This window comes from Peromyscus maniculatus, chromosome 3 (genome assembly GCF_049852395.1).
Source record: "Peromyscus maniculatus bairdii isolate BWxNUB_F1_BW_parent chromosome 3, HU_Pman_BW_mat_3.1, whole genome shotgun sequence".
Taxonomy (NCBI): Eukaryota; Metazoa; Chordata; class Mammalia; order Rodentia; family Cricetidae; genus Peromyscus; species Peromyscus maniculatus.
The window spans coordinates 20,164,738-20,183,433 of record NC_134854.1 but is presented as its reverse complement, the minus strand read 5'-3'; the positions used below and the strand labels follow the sequence as shown (position 1 = coordinate 20,183,433).

The following is an 18,696-nucleotide window of genomic DNA, read 5'->3' as shown; positions in this document are numbered from 1 at the left end:
TTCTGTATCTTTTGAGAATCTGATGAAAGTGTTGGAGTCTTTCCCAGAAAAAACCTACATATACATAAAAATATATCTTTTCAGAGAGCACTTGGATTCTTATCCATTGTTTTGTGTTCATGAAATATTGATAAATGCTGACCTTAAAATATTTACCATAATTCTGACATCTTCAAGAGCTCAATATAGGACAATTAACTTCAGAAATTAAGTTTTCACTAAATAATTTCTGATCCCAAAATCATGCCATGCTAGGGCCCCAAGCATTTTAATGATACAATACCAAGAAAGAGAACACGGTGTTATAATGCAAACTACAACACACACACACTCACACTGTTTCTTAGGCAGGCTGAGTAGGAGGGAAATTAGCCCCTTTCAACACTTAATGACTTAATACTGTTTCTTTCACAGATTTCTAATGCTCCAAATTTCTACCAATTATAGAAATTCCCAAAAGACAATAATGAATTCATCCAGACTCAACAGATCTAGTCACATGCAATTACAGACACGGAAGTAGTTATGCAGTATTGAGAATTTCTGTCTGTTGTTGGCTTCAGTTGGCCCAAGTTCTTCTGACCACACCCTGTAACTGACTCTTCCTAACAAACACATTTCACTCCTGACTCAAACAGAGATCTGGGGGTATAAAACCCTGAGTCTTCTTTCACAGAAACTGTTATTAACCCAGGTCTACTGCAACTTAATTAGTCATCTTACACAAGTAATACAAGTAGAACTTTATACTTAATCCTATTAAATTGAATCCTAGTTCAGCTCCACCTTCCAACTAGAACGAAAGGCTTAGAGTCTGGATTCTGTCCAGATTTGACGGAAATTGGGTATTCCTCTTTTGAGTGACCCATGGAGACTTTCTGCGTCCATTCTGCATGAAGGTCTTAGAAAAAGGGCTGGTCCCCCCAGGGGTGAGTCAGCTCATGCAAGTGCAGCCTGTCACTCCCCCAACCGTTAGATGACTAATAGAAAATAAGTACGACAGCATCCATCACTTCACACATGTAAAACCTGATGCCCAGGACGTTTATCTATCAAATGTACATTTGAGGGGCACATTCCAATCCAGTAACTGCAGACTAGTCTAAAACACTAGATGCTAAGAATCTGCTTTCGGACAGTGCCAGCAGCTACATGGAGCACCCAACGCTGCCTTTAGGGTTAGTTCTTTAAATAAGCTTAGAGAATTAGTACCACTTTCTAATTTCTTCTTTTCTCCTCCGTTTTGATTCTTGCTTCAAGTTTTCCTGTGAGTTCTAGTTTTCTGTCCACACGTGTGTGCTGTCCAGACAATGCAGACCAAATATGCAATTCCAAGAAAGATCAGTTAAATAGGGCTCCCTCCCTTAAGGTGAGTAAAAAGTACCTCACATTACTTCCTACATAAATCACAAGGATTTCTTGATTGGTATGATTCTTTCTGCAAATTGTCCTTTTTACCATACCTTTAGCCATCTGGAGCTCCAATGTTACATTTTATAGACCGACCTCTGTCCTTTTTTCTTTGCTAATAATAGTTTCTCTTAAGGAAACTAAATTTCTATAGAGAAATCCCACTATAGAATATTATGTTTACTAAAAACCTACAAATTTAATCTGCTGTCCATTGTTTTCACTCGTCAGGGATTGCAAGCACTCTAAACATTTTAGAGCATGGTCCACAGAAATATAAGCAACAACTCCAGAACTGAGGCCACGCTGGGGAGACTCTCTCTGGCTTATTCCGTTCCCTCTTAAACCCACAGTGTATGGCTTTCGTTTTGTTTTGACCAGAAATGATCTTTCTCCTTTAGTTGTGTTGTTTACACTTTGATTCTACTTTAAAACTCAGGGGACTTTCCTTGGTTCGGGGTGTCCTGCAGGTAGGTCCCTCCAGTCTCACCCGTTTCAGAGTTTTGCTTTTCCCGTTTCTTTTCACGGATGCACCTAACTCCTTTCAGCTATTTATCTACAGCTATCAGTGCTCCATTCACCTGATCAGCCATGTCCACCTCTCGCTCCTCACCTTCTGTGATGAGTGCTATGCTGGGCACGCAAACCTTTTAAATGCCACCTCTTGCTTCACTTCAGCCCCAAACACCACCCTTCCTGTGAGCATCTTTTAAGTAAAAGATAGACAGGCATGGATTCCATATGGTTCCATACTCTCTACATGGTCTCAATACTGTTCTGAATCTTTCAGACCTAGATACCTGCCTATTTCAGTGTTGGTATTGCCTGAAACATATTGGAAGAAACCAGGAATCAGGAATGACTACCTGATTTACTTTATAAAACACCTAACAAAATCTGTAGCTGCCAGGCATGTACTTGACGACAGTGATTTTTGCTTTGGTGATGTCCGTGGATAGAAGGGGCACAACTAGAAAGATCCACAAGAGACTTTGGAACATGTTGTTAGCTTTCCACAAGGACACTAACTCGCTTCTTTGAAAAATACTCTAGAAAGCAAAACCATAATTCTAGCTTTTTAGACAAAGATCCATTATTCGTTGGAGACTAACAAGCTGTAGCAGAAAAGAGTCATTTTGTACTGGAGTGCTAACGTTAAAAAAAGAGAGCTCAGTCTGTGTTAGGCTTTGTAGATTCAATGTGATCAAGGTCAGTCATACATAACAAAGAAAGAGGCACAAACTGAAAATACCCTTGGGACCGAAAAAGAGCAGCGGCCCAGGAAACATAGATGAGTGCCCCCAGAAGCAGCCTTAGGTATCCCAACATCACACCGCCTCCCTCCTTTCTTGAAAGCGTGAGTCAGTTGTACATCCCTGGGAGAAGATGTAGCAAGATTGAAGAGATGAATAAAGACCGAAGACAAATGGCCTGGTCAGAAATCAAGCTTAGAAACAAATGAAGAACAAACCTGAAGAAAAGCAGAGTTGTACCAGTAACATGATGGGCACGGAGTAGGAGCAGGCTGTATTCTTTCAAGAAACAAGGCAGTCCGGTCAGACAAACCAGAACAAATGTCAGGCTGTGTAAGGTTGCTGATGATCTGAACTCCAACCATCCTGTTCCTTAGGCAGGATGGCTGTGCTGTGAAGGCTGAATGCTGCTTCTCTACCTACTCAGATAGCAAGAACACCCCATAGAAGGTCCTCCATTACTGAGGAGCAAGAGCTGAGCCCTGGAAACAACTTTGGACTATCAAATACCAAGGGGCAGAGAAGGGAGTGGAGCTTCAGGAAAAGGTGAGGCAACACCTGTCACAGTCCTGTGAAGGACCCACTGTCACAAAAATAAGAGGGACAAATGTGACCAGAAAGGTTGTGTTTCCTTGTCTCTCCTCTGGTGCCTACCTCAATTGTTCCCTAAACCTGTACCGGCTCAAGAGACTCCTTTCAGCAAATAGTTCAGAAAGTGCTCTTAGCTTCTCCTGGCCAGCCAAGGCATCCAGTCTTCCTGGAGAGGTAGCTTTAAAACCTAGAGGAACAGTCATGCTTATTCAATTTCCCTGGTCTTTTCTTGACCACTCCCTCCAGGTCTCAGTCACAAAGCAGGCGCCAATTTGCAGGGCAGCCTCAGGCAATCCCTGACCTGTTGCTCCCAACAATGGAAAGGGAAGCAGGATGTTAACAGGGCTTCTAGGTTTCAAAGGTGAAGAAAATGTTTCTCTACCACAGATTCCTGGATAAGTCCTTCACTCGGTGAACACCCATTCTCCAGCACAACGTGGCTGGAATCCTACTCGGCCCGTGTAAAATCTTCACTAGGTGATCAAGTCATTCTGAAGGAGCAGCCCTGCAGGACAGAGACGGGCTGTGCGGCCATGTCAGCAAGGCAGAAATGAAGCTGGCCATTGGAAAACAATTTATCCATTATGTAGATTAACCATTTAAATCTTCAATCTTTCTTCTCCCTTATGAGAATGTCCAGAGTTCCTGGCCCCTCTTTCACTACTTATCTGGGCGGATTTGCCCTTATTCTCTGATTGGCCTTGAATTCTCTAGGTATAGAGCAAAATCACATATGGAAAATTACTAAACACAAAATGCAATCCTCTAACCTAATCACTAAAGTACCCCCTATCTCCAAAGAAGGGAAATTTTTTTTCCCTTTTTAAAATGAAAGTCTCGTTGATGAACAGATGGGAACAATAAAAAGCATTTCCAGGCAACCTAATATGCAAATAGTCTTGGATTGACTCCGCTCCAATTCTGGACTATTTGAATGTCTTCTATCACGGTTCCTCCTTACGGGATAAGGCAAGCATCTTTAAGGTAGGCTCACTTCAAGGTAACAGCCCACAATTCACACGGTCAGTTAGGAGGCAGGAGGATGCTGACTATAGTCATAGTATCCTCACAGCAAAAGAATCATTTCTTTTTCTCCTGTCTTTTTGATGTGGACACGGTTGAAAGACCAGAAGAGCTTTAATCAATTCTTAAGTTGCTGGAATCATCCACTCAAGTTTACTCTGGCAGTTCCACAAGACTGTCAAGATACAACACACAGACCCGCCCCCATCTGTCACACACACACACACACACACACACACACACACACACACACACACACACCCCTTTAAAAGTTCTTCATCCTGTTGAATCCCACCAGCCTCATCAACCCAACATCAGGCAAGGAAGCCAGTCCTGAAGGATGGTGCTGATAAAGATGTCAGAGGCAGGACAGGTCTTTTTGCATGCTAATTCCTGCTTATTCTAGCAGTACCTGCAAACACAGCTCTAAACAGGCGATTTCTAATACAGGGAAAGGTAATTACACTTACAAAGGCACCTCTGTGTCGGGCGGGCGGGCACCAGGAGCCAGCAGGTCTGGGGGACTGGGGCTTAAGGGAGACTCCAGCAGTGAATGCACATTGTCTAGCATGGGGGAAAATGCCAGACTGGGGACCCCCACAGGACTCACGACAACAGTGGCGCACCTTGTCTGAGGAGGTTATTTAATGCTTCTGGCACCTGTCGTCAGGGCCACCCCTCTTTTCCGACCTTACAGGTTTAGAATTTATTTGGCATGCATAATTGTATATTTTGATCTGGAGCTATAACAATGGGCAGCGTGTCGTGTCTTGATCCCTCCGCATTCCTCTTGGCTTCCCCTCAGCAAGTTAACCCTTCCACGCACAGCTTGGCAGCAGCAGGGGGTTCTGCCCTGGGCTCAATACTCAGTTTCACCTCCCCTCCCCCCACTCCTACCCCCCAAAACAAAGAAAGTTATGCAATATCCTTCAGTAGAAAGCAAACTGCTGGTAAATGTGTAGCAGGAAAGACATGAAAAGGAAAACACTGGTGTATGTTTCAACATCATCATCCCAATTTTTGCATGTGACGATATAATGCTAGTTATATGAGACTTGAACAGGATCTTGCCAAGCATCTCACAAGTATCAAGACCTGCTAAGACCGTCAAAATCAAATAAACCAACCACCAACTGAAGATGTCAGTGAACATCTAATGACTTCAATTTGAACATAAAATACAAGTGCCTCCCATTTGGTTCGAACCAAGGGGCTCTGATGGCATATTTCTTCTTAATTCCATTTAATTCCAAAAAATTATCTTGGCAGCCCAGCATCTCTTGGTGGAAAGGAAACACCACTTACTGGTCAGCTGTGCTGTGACTGTGAGCTGCTTTGCCACCAACAGGGCTGTCACTCAGCTGCACCAGGAGCCCTGTGGCCAACACAGACGGTTCTGTGTGCAAGTTTAGTCTCATGCCACCACCACCGCGCTAACCTGTGGAAAGGTCTTTCCTTCACATTTTCCTCTCCTCCTCCTAGCGGCCTCACGCCTGCCAAATCTATTTCCAGTCTGCACCCTGTTTAGTTTAGTACAGTTTTTCTATTTATCATCCTCCTGTCCAACACACATTCTTCAGACTACTTAAATTAAAAGCAGTCTTCCTTTTATTATTTGGATATTAATTACAGCTTAAAATATTAAGCACCAACAGCTACCGTTATATACACATATATAAAAATCAAGACAATGCCACGAGTCCTCCATTTCATTCGTATTACTGTATATTTGTAAATGGAGCTGGGCTTGCATCTATGGCTCACGCATTCTAGGAAAGGACCCTGCCACTGAGCTACATCCCCAGCCCTATAACTTCCTTCTGTTCACCACAGAGTCCTGTTTAGCTGCAAACTCTTTAGGCCAGGCTATCCTGAAACTCAGAGACCAGGTTAGCCTCAAACTCAGAGACCCGTGTGCCTCTGCCTCCTGCGTGTGTCACTGTGCCTGGCTTATAATTTCTTTCTCAATGTCTAACTTGACATGCTTCTTGAGTTCTGTCAACCTTTAAAAAAATAATAAATTAATAAATAAACAAAAAGGATTTTAGTATACCCTTGTTCCTAAAACATAGTTTTACAGGATATAGAATTCTAGACTGAAAAAGTTTTGTTTCCCCTCCAGACATGACGACACCGTGTGAAGAACTGTCCTTTGAATCTGGGTGTGTCGTCTTCTCTGGTACCCAGGAGCGTCTCTGCAGCTGTGAGGCGCCATGCTCTCAGTGAGCCGCACCCAGTTGCTAATTTCATCCTCCTCTTGCAATCCGTTATACTCCATTCGTCCTGGGGAATCTTCCGCCATCATCTTTCCTTTCCTTCTGTTGTCTTTATACTTGGTAAGCCATCTCAAATTCTTTCAGAAATGCTTTTGGAATAATTCCTATCTTCTACTTCTCTAATTCTTTATTCAGCTATGTTCAAATCTGGCAAGGCCACCTGTTGAATTTAAAATTCTAACCATCATAATTTTACTTACTAGCTTTTTTTAAAAAATAAACCTTTAATTTATATTTCAGTTTAAGACCTTTACACTTTTGTATGTTTAGAGTATTTCCTGTTCTTGTCATCTCTTACTGCTTTATGTGACTTGAGATCTTTTATTTCCCTTGGTACAGTATTTGAAAAAAACCTTTGAGGTTCAGGGTAAAAGTGGGCTCCTTCTGAGAAGACTAATGTTTTGTTCTGTCAGTCACACAGGGATAGTCCCAGCGTGCCATCCCCCCACCCCACAAAGAAATGTAAATTCGCCTGTACACTCAGGTCAGACCAGCTTAGACCTTCTCACTGTCAGAAGAGGGATTCTCCCACCCCTTCCTCTCTTCTTCTATTGATAAGCAAGGCCAAGTCCCTTGTAACTTAATGAGGAACGCAGCATGGCATTTTGCCATCCACCAAGGGTATAGCTTTCTAAGGTTGCAGTTTTATGGGGGAAGATTCTTTAGGAATAGGATCAGAGGAAGGGTGCTCCAGCAGAAAGAATGAATGTGCCAACAGACTCGCTGTGCACATGTAGGGTTGACCTCCAGAACAAATATCACCGGAAACGCTCCCCTTCCTCCTCTTAATCCCAGCCATATTCCTTCATTCTCAGCACTTCAGACATTACTAAGGTATTTATTTGGAGAATGCCTTGCAGCTGCAGATTTCTGTGAAGTCACCTAACTTTATATTTCCTTCCTTCCTAACTCGTGAAAAGGCTGTTACAAAGTATATTACTCAACATTTTCAGTTGTTTATTTTTGGATGTTCTACCAATGGCTGAAAACTCTACAGAGAGACCCTACTGGAGGAACTGCTCAGATTAGTTCCTTCTTAACCGTCCCCCCAACCCCTGGCCATGTCCTTCAAAACACCAAAGATCACAAAGGCAGTGTGCTGCAATTAGTTTCTCATTTCTTCTAACCCCGTCAATATACTCAGTGAAGGTTATTTCTCAATAACACTAGCCGTTATGGCTGATCCCAGCTATGCCAGAATTCTCTTCCAGAGTGAACATGGATACAAAGTCTGATGAATGCTCACTTACTGCCGAGAAGACGGCTCTTCAGCTAGGGAAGAAGTAGATGGCTTCCAAAGAAACAAATATTCAAATGTATCACCTTAATTATGGATTTGATTCTAAATCATGGTTGCTCCACGCCAAACCCAGAACACTGTAGGAGCCAGAGCACAGGTCTTGTAATAAGAGGACTTTCTCTATGTCAACTCAACTTCCTTATCTATAAAATATAAATTTATAGGCATACTACATGTAAATTTAGTAACTGAAATAAATATAGTAATTAACATAAACCTAGTATAATACTCAGCATGGGATCCTCGAAAAGTAATGTCAATCACCTAGTGCTCAACACCCTGCCTATTGGAGGGAAAGAGGAAAATGGCCAGTGTATTATTTTTAACAACTTGTAGCTAGAAAAGGACTCTGGTTTCACAACTAAATCACAGAAGAGTACATTTTTCAGCCTTAGAGTCAAATTGCTTTTAGTGAAAAACTTAATCCTACTAAAGACATGTTTTTAGTTCCCTAAACTGCTCATTCCCCACACAGGCCTCTGGCTGCCAAAGACCTATCTCATTAATATTTAGCTAATTAACATTAATTCTTAAGCAGACTGTCCTTTAAGTACATACCTCAATCACAATTAGAAACCAGAGAATGAAAGGCTGGATTAGTAGAATGAGAAACATGCCCAGCACTTCTGGAAAAATACACTCAGAGTAGCCTATGAACAGGGGTTATCATCAGTCTCCATACTTACTAACATGCACATTATATATAGTCCAACAGTTTAGATCCTGCAGGTTCTTTGCAAAGAGAACAAACTAAACAATGAAAACAACAAAACAAATGGTAAAAAATGCTTGCCTTTAGAAAGATAGATTCACAGAAGTCTAGGCATGAATAAAGTAACATCTAGTTGTCATAAGCCCTTTTTGTATCTGAATTGTCTGTGTTGACTATCAAAATACTTAAAAGAAGTTGATGGGACTACAATGACAAGTTTACATTCCTCCATGGCCTCAACACTGACCACTTTGAAGACAATGATGACATACATATCTTTGTAACTTCAGTAAATGGAGTGTTTGCATGTGATACTTGGTGACTAAACAGAGGGATGGTTGTGGTGGTTTGCATAAAAATGGCTCCCATAAACTCAAAATATGCTTGGCTCCTTCTCCAGTTAATAGAACTGTCTGAGGAGGATTAGGAGGTGTGGCCTAGTTGGAGGAGGTGTGTCACTGGGAGGAGGGCTTTGAGGTTTCAAAAGACCAAATGAGGCACAGTTTCTCTCTGTCTCTGTCTGTCTCTTTCCCTCCCTCCCTCCCTCCCTCCCTCCTTCATTCCCCACCCAATCACTGCTAGTAGATCAGGATGTAAAGCTCTCAGGTACTGCTCCAGCACCATGCCTGTCTACTTCCTGCCACAATGATCATGAACGAACCCTCTAACACTGCAAGGAAGCCCCCAGTTAAATGCTTTCTTTTATAAGAGCTGTCTTAGTCATGGTGTCTCTTCTCCGCAACAGAACAGTAATTAAACAATGATCAATCATTTGTGTTTTAAGCACTACATTCCCCCTATAGCCTATTTAACACTGAACTCCACTAGGCACTGTTCTATAAAAATCGTATTTTCAAAAGCTATCTCCATTTCACTTGATCTTCCAGTGCTCCAAGCAAGCTGGGTGTGCTTGAGCCTACCTGTAATCTCGGTGCTGAGGTGGGGGCTGCAGGTTAGGAGTTCAAGGTGATCCTCCCTGGCTACATACAGAGTTTGAAGCTAGCCCAGGCAATAGAAACCCTTACTGGAAAGAGGATGGTAGGAATTCTTTCATAAGCTTTTAGTTGACATCCTGCAGCTAAAAAATATAATTAGTAACTAGTGAATCATATGTACTGTGTGCTAAGCTCTATATAATGTGCTTTATATGCACACAAGATGACTATTTCCATGGAAATTTAAGGTACTATGCATGTCTTCTTTCCTACCCAACTCAACCAGCTTTATGAGCTATATCAAGTTTCAAAGAGAGATGTGGCTGAGTTTGAAGTCCAGACTCATCACTTGATTTATAAGATAAAATCCATCAAGCCTTCCTTTTCTCAGCTGTAACTTGGAGCTTAAAAAGAAAGTGTCTGGCTGATGGGCTGTGGTGCGGATACACTGATGTATAAGAGGAAGCCCTTCATAAACAACAGCTTGAATGAACTTGTGGCTGACTGTACACACACAATTCTAGCCCTGGAGCCATCTCTCTGCATCCTGAATGTGCTAGGCGTCGCTGATCCTGCCATCTCCAGCTGTGTAAAATCCTGCCTTCATTGGCTTTTTCTTCTCCAGATGCACATGTTCTACCAATAAAATAGTAACAAACGGGCTGGGTGGGGAGCTGAGTAGTACAGCATGTGCCTAGTATGCACTAGGCCCCAAGGTTGATTCCCAGGAATTGAAAAAGACAAACACAATTAAAACAAATGGTAATCTCTAAATGACCTTCATTATGCCCTAGCTTTTCTTTCACAGTGAAACTCCTAGGTTGGGTAGTTTATATGCTTGTATTTCCTCATGGAGGTTTCTGCTTCTATGATTCTATTTACACTGGCTTCTTCTTCTTCCTCTTCTGGCTTCTTCTTTTTCCTCTTCCTCCTCCTCCTCTTCGTCGTCCTTCTCCTCCTCTTCTTTTGTTTTTGTTTGTTTGTTTTTATAGGGTTTCTCTCTGTAACAGCCTTTGCTGTTCTGGAACTTGCTTTATAGACTAGGCTGGCCTGGAACTCACCACTGTCTAGCACTGGCTTCTTGAAGACAGCCACTGACCTCCATCTTTAGCTCCCTTTGTTCCTCGATTGCCATCCCTCCTCCCTGAGAGCCACATCTGTTCTTTCCCTGACCTGAAACTCCTTCCACCTCAGTGAGAGTAGTCTCTGTGGACCATCAATAGCTTCCTGCAGCCTGAAGATACCAACACTCGTGGTTTCGTGCCCACGGATGACCTCACATAGCATCTTCAGTGCCCATCACTCTGCCTTCTAGAACCATCACAAGAGGAGGAACATTGGAGAGGTCAGGAAGGCCTATCTTTGTCCTGCCCCTGCTTGCCTGGGTCACCCACTTAAGCATCCTTCCATTTCTGGGCCTATATTCCTCAACGACAGGGAGAAGAGCAGACAAGATCTTTTAAAAGTTTCTCGAAGCTTCTCCAACTCTGAAATCCAAAAGTCCCTTTACCACCACAAAATCTACATTTCCTTTCTGCATTTCGTTGTTTTTCAGGACTTTACGAGACTGAAGCTTCCTTCAAAGGCCTCTTCAATTGCTATCCCATCAGGTCCGTGTTCCCGCGACCCAGATGCATCCTTCTGTCCGCCCTGCCTGAAGTCTGACTCTCCCATCACAGTAGTCCACAGGCCAAACCACGCTACCTTTCCTCAAACCTTACCCGGCTACTTCAATAGGGCTTCCACCGGGCTAACGATGTGATGCTGTCCCACACCACATCCTTCGGAAGCTCCTGGCCCTCTTGCTGTGAGTGGGATCCACTTCCCTCTGGGCTCTGCACTGTCCTCTGACAGCTCTTCTTAACTGTATATAAGCTGCATTCTAGAGATCTGTGAGCTGGGTGACTGCTGCCATGAGACAGTAACATCCTCGGTAACCACCCCTTGCCCGTTCCCCCCAGCACCAAGACAGTGCACACTGGCAGAAAGGGATCTCCCCCTTTTACACTCAACTCTCCCAGGATTGTATTTTTTTGGGGGGGAGGTATCATTATGCAGCAATTCACTTACTTTCTTTCCTCTAACATGCTTGTTTGTAACAGGGAAAAACATTTGGCTTTCAGTGACCACGTATTTGCTCAACACCCAGTTATCTGGTATCTACTCATGACCAGAAAAGGTTACAAAGCAGCAGTGTACAAGAGAAGTCCATTATCAAAGACGCTGCAGAGAAAGGGACGCAGGCACAGAGAGAATATTAGAGGGTCACTAGTGTGGACCGTCTGGAAACTGGAGTGGGGATGTGATCACAATGGAGGGGTGGTCTTTCCGAGAGAGCCCGAGCTGAGCGTCGATCTGAGGGGAAGAGCCTTCAGCACCATTTGACGTACTGGTTTTCTTGAACGCTGGCTTTTCCTGGCTATCAAATTGTGTGCAGCAACTTGGCTTTTCACAGCCACCTTCTAAGTGGCCACAACTCTGCCAGGCGCCAGGGTCAGCCTCTGATCTTAGTGTGTTGACTAATCTGTCTCCATACTTGCTTTGTCGAGATGTCCTGTAGACTGTCCTGAGCAATGGCGCCCACTTAGTAACATGCAGCTACTTTTCCCCGGTGTTTCTTCATGGATGTACAGTTCATTTCCATTTTTTCAATTTTCGTTTTATGAATATTTTGCCTGTCATGTATGTCTGTGCACTACCCATGTGCCTGGAGCCAGTGGAGGCCAGAAAAGGAAGTCAAATTCCCTGGAACTGGAGTTAGAGAAAGTGGTGAGTCACCTTATGGGTATTGGGAATTGAAATGGGGACCTCTGGAAGAGCAGTGAGTGCTATTAACTGCTGAGACATCTCTCCAGCCCCTACCTCATTTCTTTTTAGCAATTTTCCATTGTCCAATATACCACAGTATGTTCATCCACGCATTTACCATGGGTCATCATCTTTGCTCCTAGCCTTGGGCAATTATAAATAAAGCTTCTACAAACAATAACACGTGTACTCAGAGAGTGAATTAATGTTATTCACATCATTCCAGCTGCTGTGTCTTGGAAAAGTGAAGAGCCAGAGAAAGACCTCAGGAGGCTCTGACATAGGTCCAGTTAAAAGATTCAAGGAGGGGTGGGAGGATGGGAATGGCCACTAGGGTGGATGCAAGGGGACAACAGCATGTTCCCTTGGTGTCAGGAAGTTTTCAGCTGACGTGTTCCCAAAGAAATACCTGCACAATTGCTTTCTTCATGTGGGACAGAAGGACATAGAAAGAGAAACTTTATAAGCAGGCAAAGGGGGTATTATTCCTAGAGGTGCTTCTAAATAAATAGGATGAAATTGGTAAATGGATGCAATATGATTAAACCCACTAACATTGAAATGTACATACACGTTGACTTACAACTTCACTGCTGGGAACCTGTACTTTATACACACTCACAAAAGTATGTCATGCACACACTGGAATACTCTCCATGGCCTCACTTCTAATAGTTCTGTAAGGGAGAGATTGGTACGGTCCATTTTCAATAAGGTGTGCTTAGAGTTCATCACAGTTACAGGTAAGCAGGAGGTGCGAGGCCCTTCTCCTGCTGGCGAGATGGAGGCTGGCATTAGCTGTCTGAGAACTCTGGGAGTCGGAAAGTCACAGGTAATGTGCTATATGACAATATGATCAGAAAAGGGAGCAGTTTCAAGGCCCAAATTATTCATTAGCTCCAGCCTATGGGAAAAGAGGACAGAGATTTCTCAAGTTTGGAAATACCAACCCAATGTGACAGCCATTATCTTAAAAATACCAACCCAATGTGACAGCCTTTCTCTATGCTGTATCCCATTCTGCAGAATTGTACATTAAACGCTGCTCTGCTTCACTAATCTCTTCAATTTGTTATTACCTATTCCAACATCTCTAAAACTGGAAAGAAACAATAATTACTGATAATAGGAAGCTAGATTAAAAAATACTTTGAGCAACACACACGAGCACATGCATATGCGCGCGCGCGCACACACACGAACCTTAAAAATATTTTACATGGCTGTTAAGACGACAGAAGGGACTTCAGATGCAGCGTGCTTAGAGACACTGGATTTATAATCAATGATACTCTACTATAGTTTGGGTTACGAAGAAGTAGAGCTTTACTCATTTATCCTGGATGATTTGAAGTTTTGGAACAAATGTACTGATGCTATGCTGGCCTTCAGAACACACTGACAATAGTTCCAGCAATCTGTTTACACAAAATGGATGAGCATATATACAGAAAAAAAACCAAACAAACGAAAAACTTATCTGAATGTCATCTACGGTGTAATGAAGCAAATGCTTTTGATTAGAACAGTCAGTAGAGCCCATTTTCTTAAGCGACCTTCCACGGGCAGCTAACCTCTGGGATCACAGATGAGAAATACCTTCTGTCAATACATGATGGCGCTCATCCTCGCTGCTTTTTGGTGGCCAGGTTATGTCTTCACAGAAACAATTTGTACTAATGCTTTCTAGTAAAACTGCATTTGATCTTTATTAGCTGGGCGGCCATTCAATGCTAAATAATAAGTCTTATAAACTGACAGCGCCAACAGAAAAGGGAAATTCACACAGCCCTCTTTCCTATGACAGACGATTTATTTAATGCTGCTGGAACTTAGGCCACAAGACAGGATAAGAGAACCGTATCCATCTATATATAGAAGGATATGATTCTGTGTGTGCATGGGTGTGCATTGCCTGGGATGGCACCCAGGGCCTTGTGCATGCCAGGTAAATGCTCCACCACGGAGCTGCAAGCCCAGGCCTTGTATTCTCATGCTCTGAAGAAAAGTAGTGCAGGAGATTTTTTTTTAAACATATTAAATAGTCTTTCAAAGGCAATTACTTACCTCCCCCCCTTTATTTCAATCAGCTATTTCCTGTATGCTTTAACTAAATCTCTAAATGTTACCAGTTCAGAGGAGGCTTTTGTTTCACTTAACTATTTCTAACTTCAGGAGTGTAAAATGTTTACTGTATTCACTTTTTTTTCTTTCAGTTGCAAATGTATTTTTAAAGGCAAGTACTCTAATTGAAGTTTACTGGGAGGTCACAGAATGCTAAGGTACTTTGCAAGTCAATTCAAGAGAAAAAAACAGAAAGGCTGGTAAAATCAGTTCAGTTAAGGTTAAGCTCAGCAGTCCTAAACACACAGACAGAACCCATCACTCATCCTGCCTGCTTCCAACATTGTAATGATAACAGCAGCAAACAAAGGGGACCCTGGGAAGGAGAAGGAAGAGCATCTGTCCCAAGAAAAATTAGGACAGGGATCCTCCCCGTAAAGACTTACCTGAAAGAACAACTAACAGCCTTAATGTATTGGGTTGCTCCAACCATTTGCATTTTTTTCTGACCAACTAAAACTACCGAGAAACACTTTGTAAGTAGAGAGCTCTACATCCTGAAACAAAATCACCCAGAACCACACAGAAAGGCCACAGTTGTGATGCTCCCTAGTGGGACAGTTCTTAACACTCATTCCATGGAGAGGTGAGATAGAGAGACCTGGAGTCCAGGTTCACAAGACAAAACTGAGTAACAGAAGCGAATCCATCTTGGGTGGTGTCACAGGCAGGCCACACCAGAGAGGTCCCAACTGCTGGGGAACTGACCCTTGGGTCTCTGGGAATCTGGCTGATAAAAATGCCTGTAGAAAGGTGGGGGTGACCACGGCACTTTCACACAATAAAACCAAATTTTCAGCTCAAAAACACTGGTAACTTCATGTGGTAATTACCAATTCACCAAAACAGCATTTTGGAAGGCAGCGCCAAGCTGTGTGGAATGCTTCTGAACTAGATTAAATCACTAGACTAGTAATTAACTAACTTTATATGGGAGAGTGCTCTGGCTCAAACGTGAGCGATCTTGCTCATTTCAGAAAAGCAACTTTAGCACAAAAGCACAAATAAGCGACGTCTGGGCTTCAGTCTCAGCTCAAATACCATGACTGGCAGCCACAGCTCACCCAACTACAAAATCAGGGTGCCAGGGACTCCCCAGGAGCCTTAGGGGGGATTAAGATTGTGACATAATGTGGAGATGAGAAGCACCAAGCCCCAGCCTGGTGTCGTGTGCAGGGAGTCGCGCGCCTGCCCTTGCATCAGCAAACCAGTCCCTTCCATCTTCTCATCTACAGAGATAGTCCGATAACAGTCATTGCCATAGTACCCAGTGTCCTTTACTAGACAGCCTGTTGAAAGACTGCCTGGCATCCTGTCATAATGACAAGCCACGACATCATGTCACAGGCAGCAAGGACCTGAAATGTTAGAAGAGAAAGTGTTTTCTTTCCAAGTTGATCTACGCCATGCCTCCTGACAGTACTGTTTACTTCTTAGAGCTGGGAATATGTGTGCAAACAAAATAGCTGTAGCCGCTGTGTTCACTGCCCAATTGTAGCATCTTAAGTGCTATTAAAAAGTAAAAGAGCCAACATACCAAGGGCCTTAGAGATGGCTTTGGAGGTATTGCCACTTAACAGAACCTGGCAACCAGAGTCTGACCCCAGGAATCCACAATAAGATGGAAAGAGAGATTTGCCCTCCGACTTCATGCACATGCACACACACACCACATATGTCAAGTTAAAAACAAAATAGCCCACATCCACATATTTATTCCAAACTAGCACATGCTAGTTTAAGATGAATCCCAGTAGAGAGTCACATGCTGTCTGATTCTGGGAAGGCTCAGATCATGGGGTTCCCTAATAGTCACAAGACCTGGAGGAATGCAGAGAACCATCTGGGGCAGGTGGAGTTGCCTAAAAGAAGATCCATTGGAAACAACTCTGGATTTCACTGAGGTCCCCTGCAGAAGCCAGAAACAAAAAGGGAGAAAGTATTGGGGGAATGGGAACTCAAACACCTCACTGAATGCCCAAAGTGGTTGGCATGGCCAGTAGTTACATAGACAGGGTTTGTTCCACCCGCTTGGGATGACTGGGGAGGAGAAGGTGGCAGTGTCTCAATGGCAGTGTCTGTGGAGTAAATTTCCAGGGCCATGGAGTCAAAAGAGCTTCACCTGCATGGCTTGGGATGAGGATGGAGGCGATGCACTCTGGAAATCAACCTAAGCAGGTGTCCAAAGGCAGAGAAAACACTGAGAGAACACTGCTTCAGATTTCACAACTAACTTGAAATAAAGCCTCTCTGGATCTGTACATAATTTATTAATTATATACTTCTGCATATATAAATTAAGCTGCATTGTGCAGACTTTGAATTCCACCCTGTATTCCCAAAGATTTATTTGTTTGAGTCAACAACAAATTCTTTTTGGGAATCTTCTTATTTGAGAACAGTGAGTACCTTTTGTCATAAAATTCAGCACTGGGCATAGATGCAGATGACTTCAGTTTATTACAGCACAGGTGTGTGTGTGTGTGTGTGTGTGTGTGTGTGTGTGTGTGTGTGTGTGTGTGTGTGTGTGTGTGTTTGTGTGTGACAGAGAGAGACAGGGTGTCACTGTGTACCTCTGGCAGGCCTGAAACTCTATGTAGATCAGGCTGGCTTTGAACTCACAGAGATCCACTTGCCTCTGCCTCCCGAGCTCTGGGACTAAGGGTAGATGTCATCACACTTGCCTACTCCAGTACAACTTACGGTAGAAGAGTAGGGGAAACTCTTCAAACCACCACCAAAAATTGACACTGTCATCCTGGAAAGTTAGTTTATAAATATAAAGTGGGTGAGATTTATAATAATTAAGAAGAGGTACCAATATAGAATACTCACCTAGTACCAGAATATATGGAGGATCAAAAAGTAAATTCTTGAACTAAGAATTTGGTTCTGGAGCTGGGGAGATAGCTCCGTTTGTAAAGTGCTTGAAGGCTAAGGACTTCAGTAGGGGTCCCCAGGGCACATATGAAAACCTAAGTGTAGCCATGTGCCTGCAACCCCTGAGCTGGGGAGGTGGAAACAGGAGTCACTGGGGCTGACTGCAAGCTAGTCTAGTCAACCAGTGAGCTTCGGGCTCAGTGAAAAACAACAATTCCCCAAAAGTGGAAAGCAACAGAAGACACCCAATGCTGACCTCTGGCCATCACATGCATCTGTTCACACATCCAAACAAATGAACCCCCCCAACACACACACACACACACACACACACACACACACACACACACACACACACACACACACACGAATGAGAGAGAGAGAGAGAGAGAGAGAGAGAGAGAGAGAGAGAGAGAGAGAGAGAGAGAGAACACGAACATCCAGTTCTTATATCAATGCAAGTCCAAAAAGAGCTGCCGCCAGTGGCTGAGGCCAGTGCTGCTGGAGAGAGTTGCTCTGAACCTCTCTATCAGGTGCCATGCCCATCACAGTCACTTGGCATTTCGCCTCTCTAAGGACAGTTTGCTGGCAGATGTCAGGAAGGGACACCTCCTAACTGGCTCGATACTGCCCCATGGGTTCCAGCAGAATGTCTTGTCAAGGTGGAGAAATGAGCTGCCTTCAGAAGTACAGTTTTGCCCTTGAAATAACATTAGTTAAACAAAGAAGGAAAAGAAAAGTTACCTTGTAGATGCCAAAGAAGCCCAGGTCTCGCACCACAGACAGAGCACTGACTCTGGGGCCAGTAGTGATCTCTCCAGCCACTTGCAGGCGTATCTTGACGATTTCTAAAGGGTTTGTGAAAATTACCTGGGAGCCTCCTGCCTAGAGAGAGAGGAAAAAAAAGGGAAAATGTAGGGTCAAAGCTGAGACATGTTAATGGGGCAGAAGAGAAGGATAACATCTTTGAACAAAGTGTAGGATAGTCTGTCCTCACAGGATAATGGGCGTGGTTCCTACCATCAATTAAAACAGGTGGTGGTGCAGGAAGATGGTTAAGTGGGTAAAGGTGCTTGCCACCAAGCCTGAGGACCTGAGTTCAATCCCTGAGACCCACATAGTGGAAAAAGAACTGACTCCTGCTAAGTGGTTCTGTGACCTCCACTTATGCGTGCACACACACACAGAGATAAATGCAATTACATTTTTAAAAAGAAATTTAAAAATGCAGCTAGCAATTATAAGTATGAATCAAAATGTAGTTGTGGTGTAGAAGGCTTCAAGTACAGAGTTCCTACCTCCTCAGTGTGGAGGACAAAAGAAGACCAAGACTAGAGGGAGGCTGCCATTGGCCCCACTCACACTGAAATGACAGGAATCTTCA

At 43.4% G+C, this 18,696-nt stretch overlaps 1 protein-coding gene across 2 annotated transcripts in view; it reads right to left on the bottom strand.

Annotated features, from left to right (window-relative positions):
• Positions 1-18,696, bottom strand: part of Slc25a13 (solute carrier family 25 member 13) — a 181,997-nt gene that overhangs the window by 14,083 nt on the left and 149,218 nt on the right. For both annotated transcript variants that reach the window (XM_006986884.4, XM_006986883.4), the window contains exon 14: positions 18,057-18,197. In XM_006986884.4, coding sequence (XP_006986946.1) covers positions 18,057-18,197 — 141 coding nt within the window. The remainder of the gene's footprint in view (positions 1-18,056; positions 18,198-18,696) is intronic.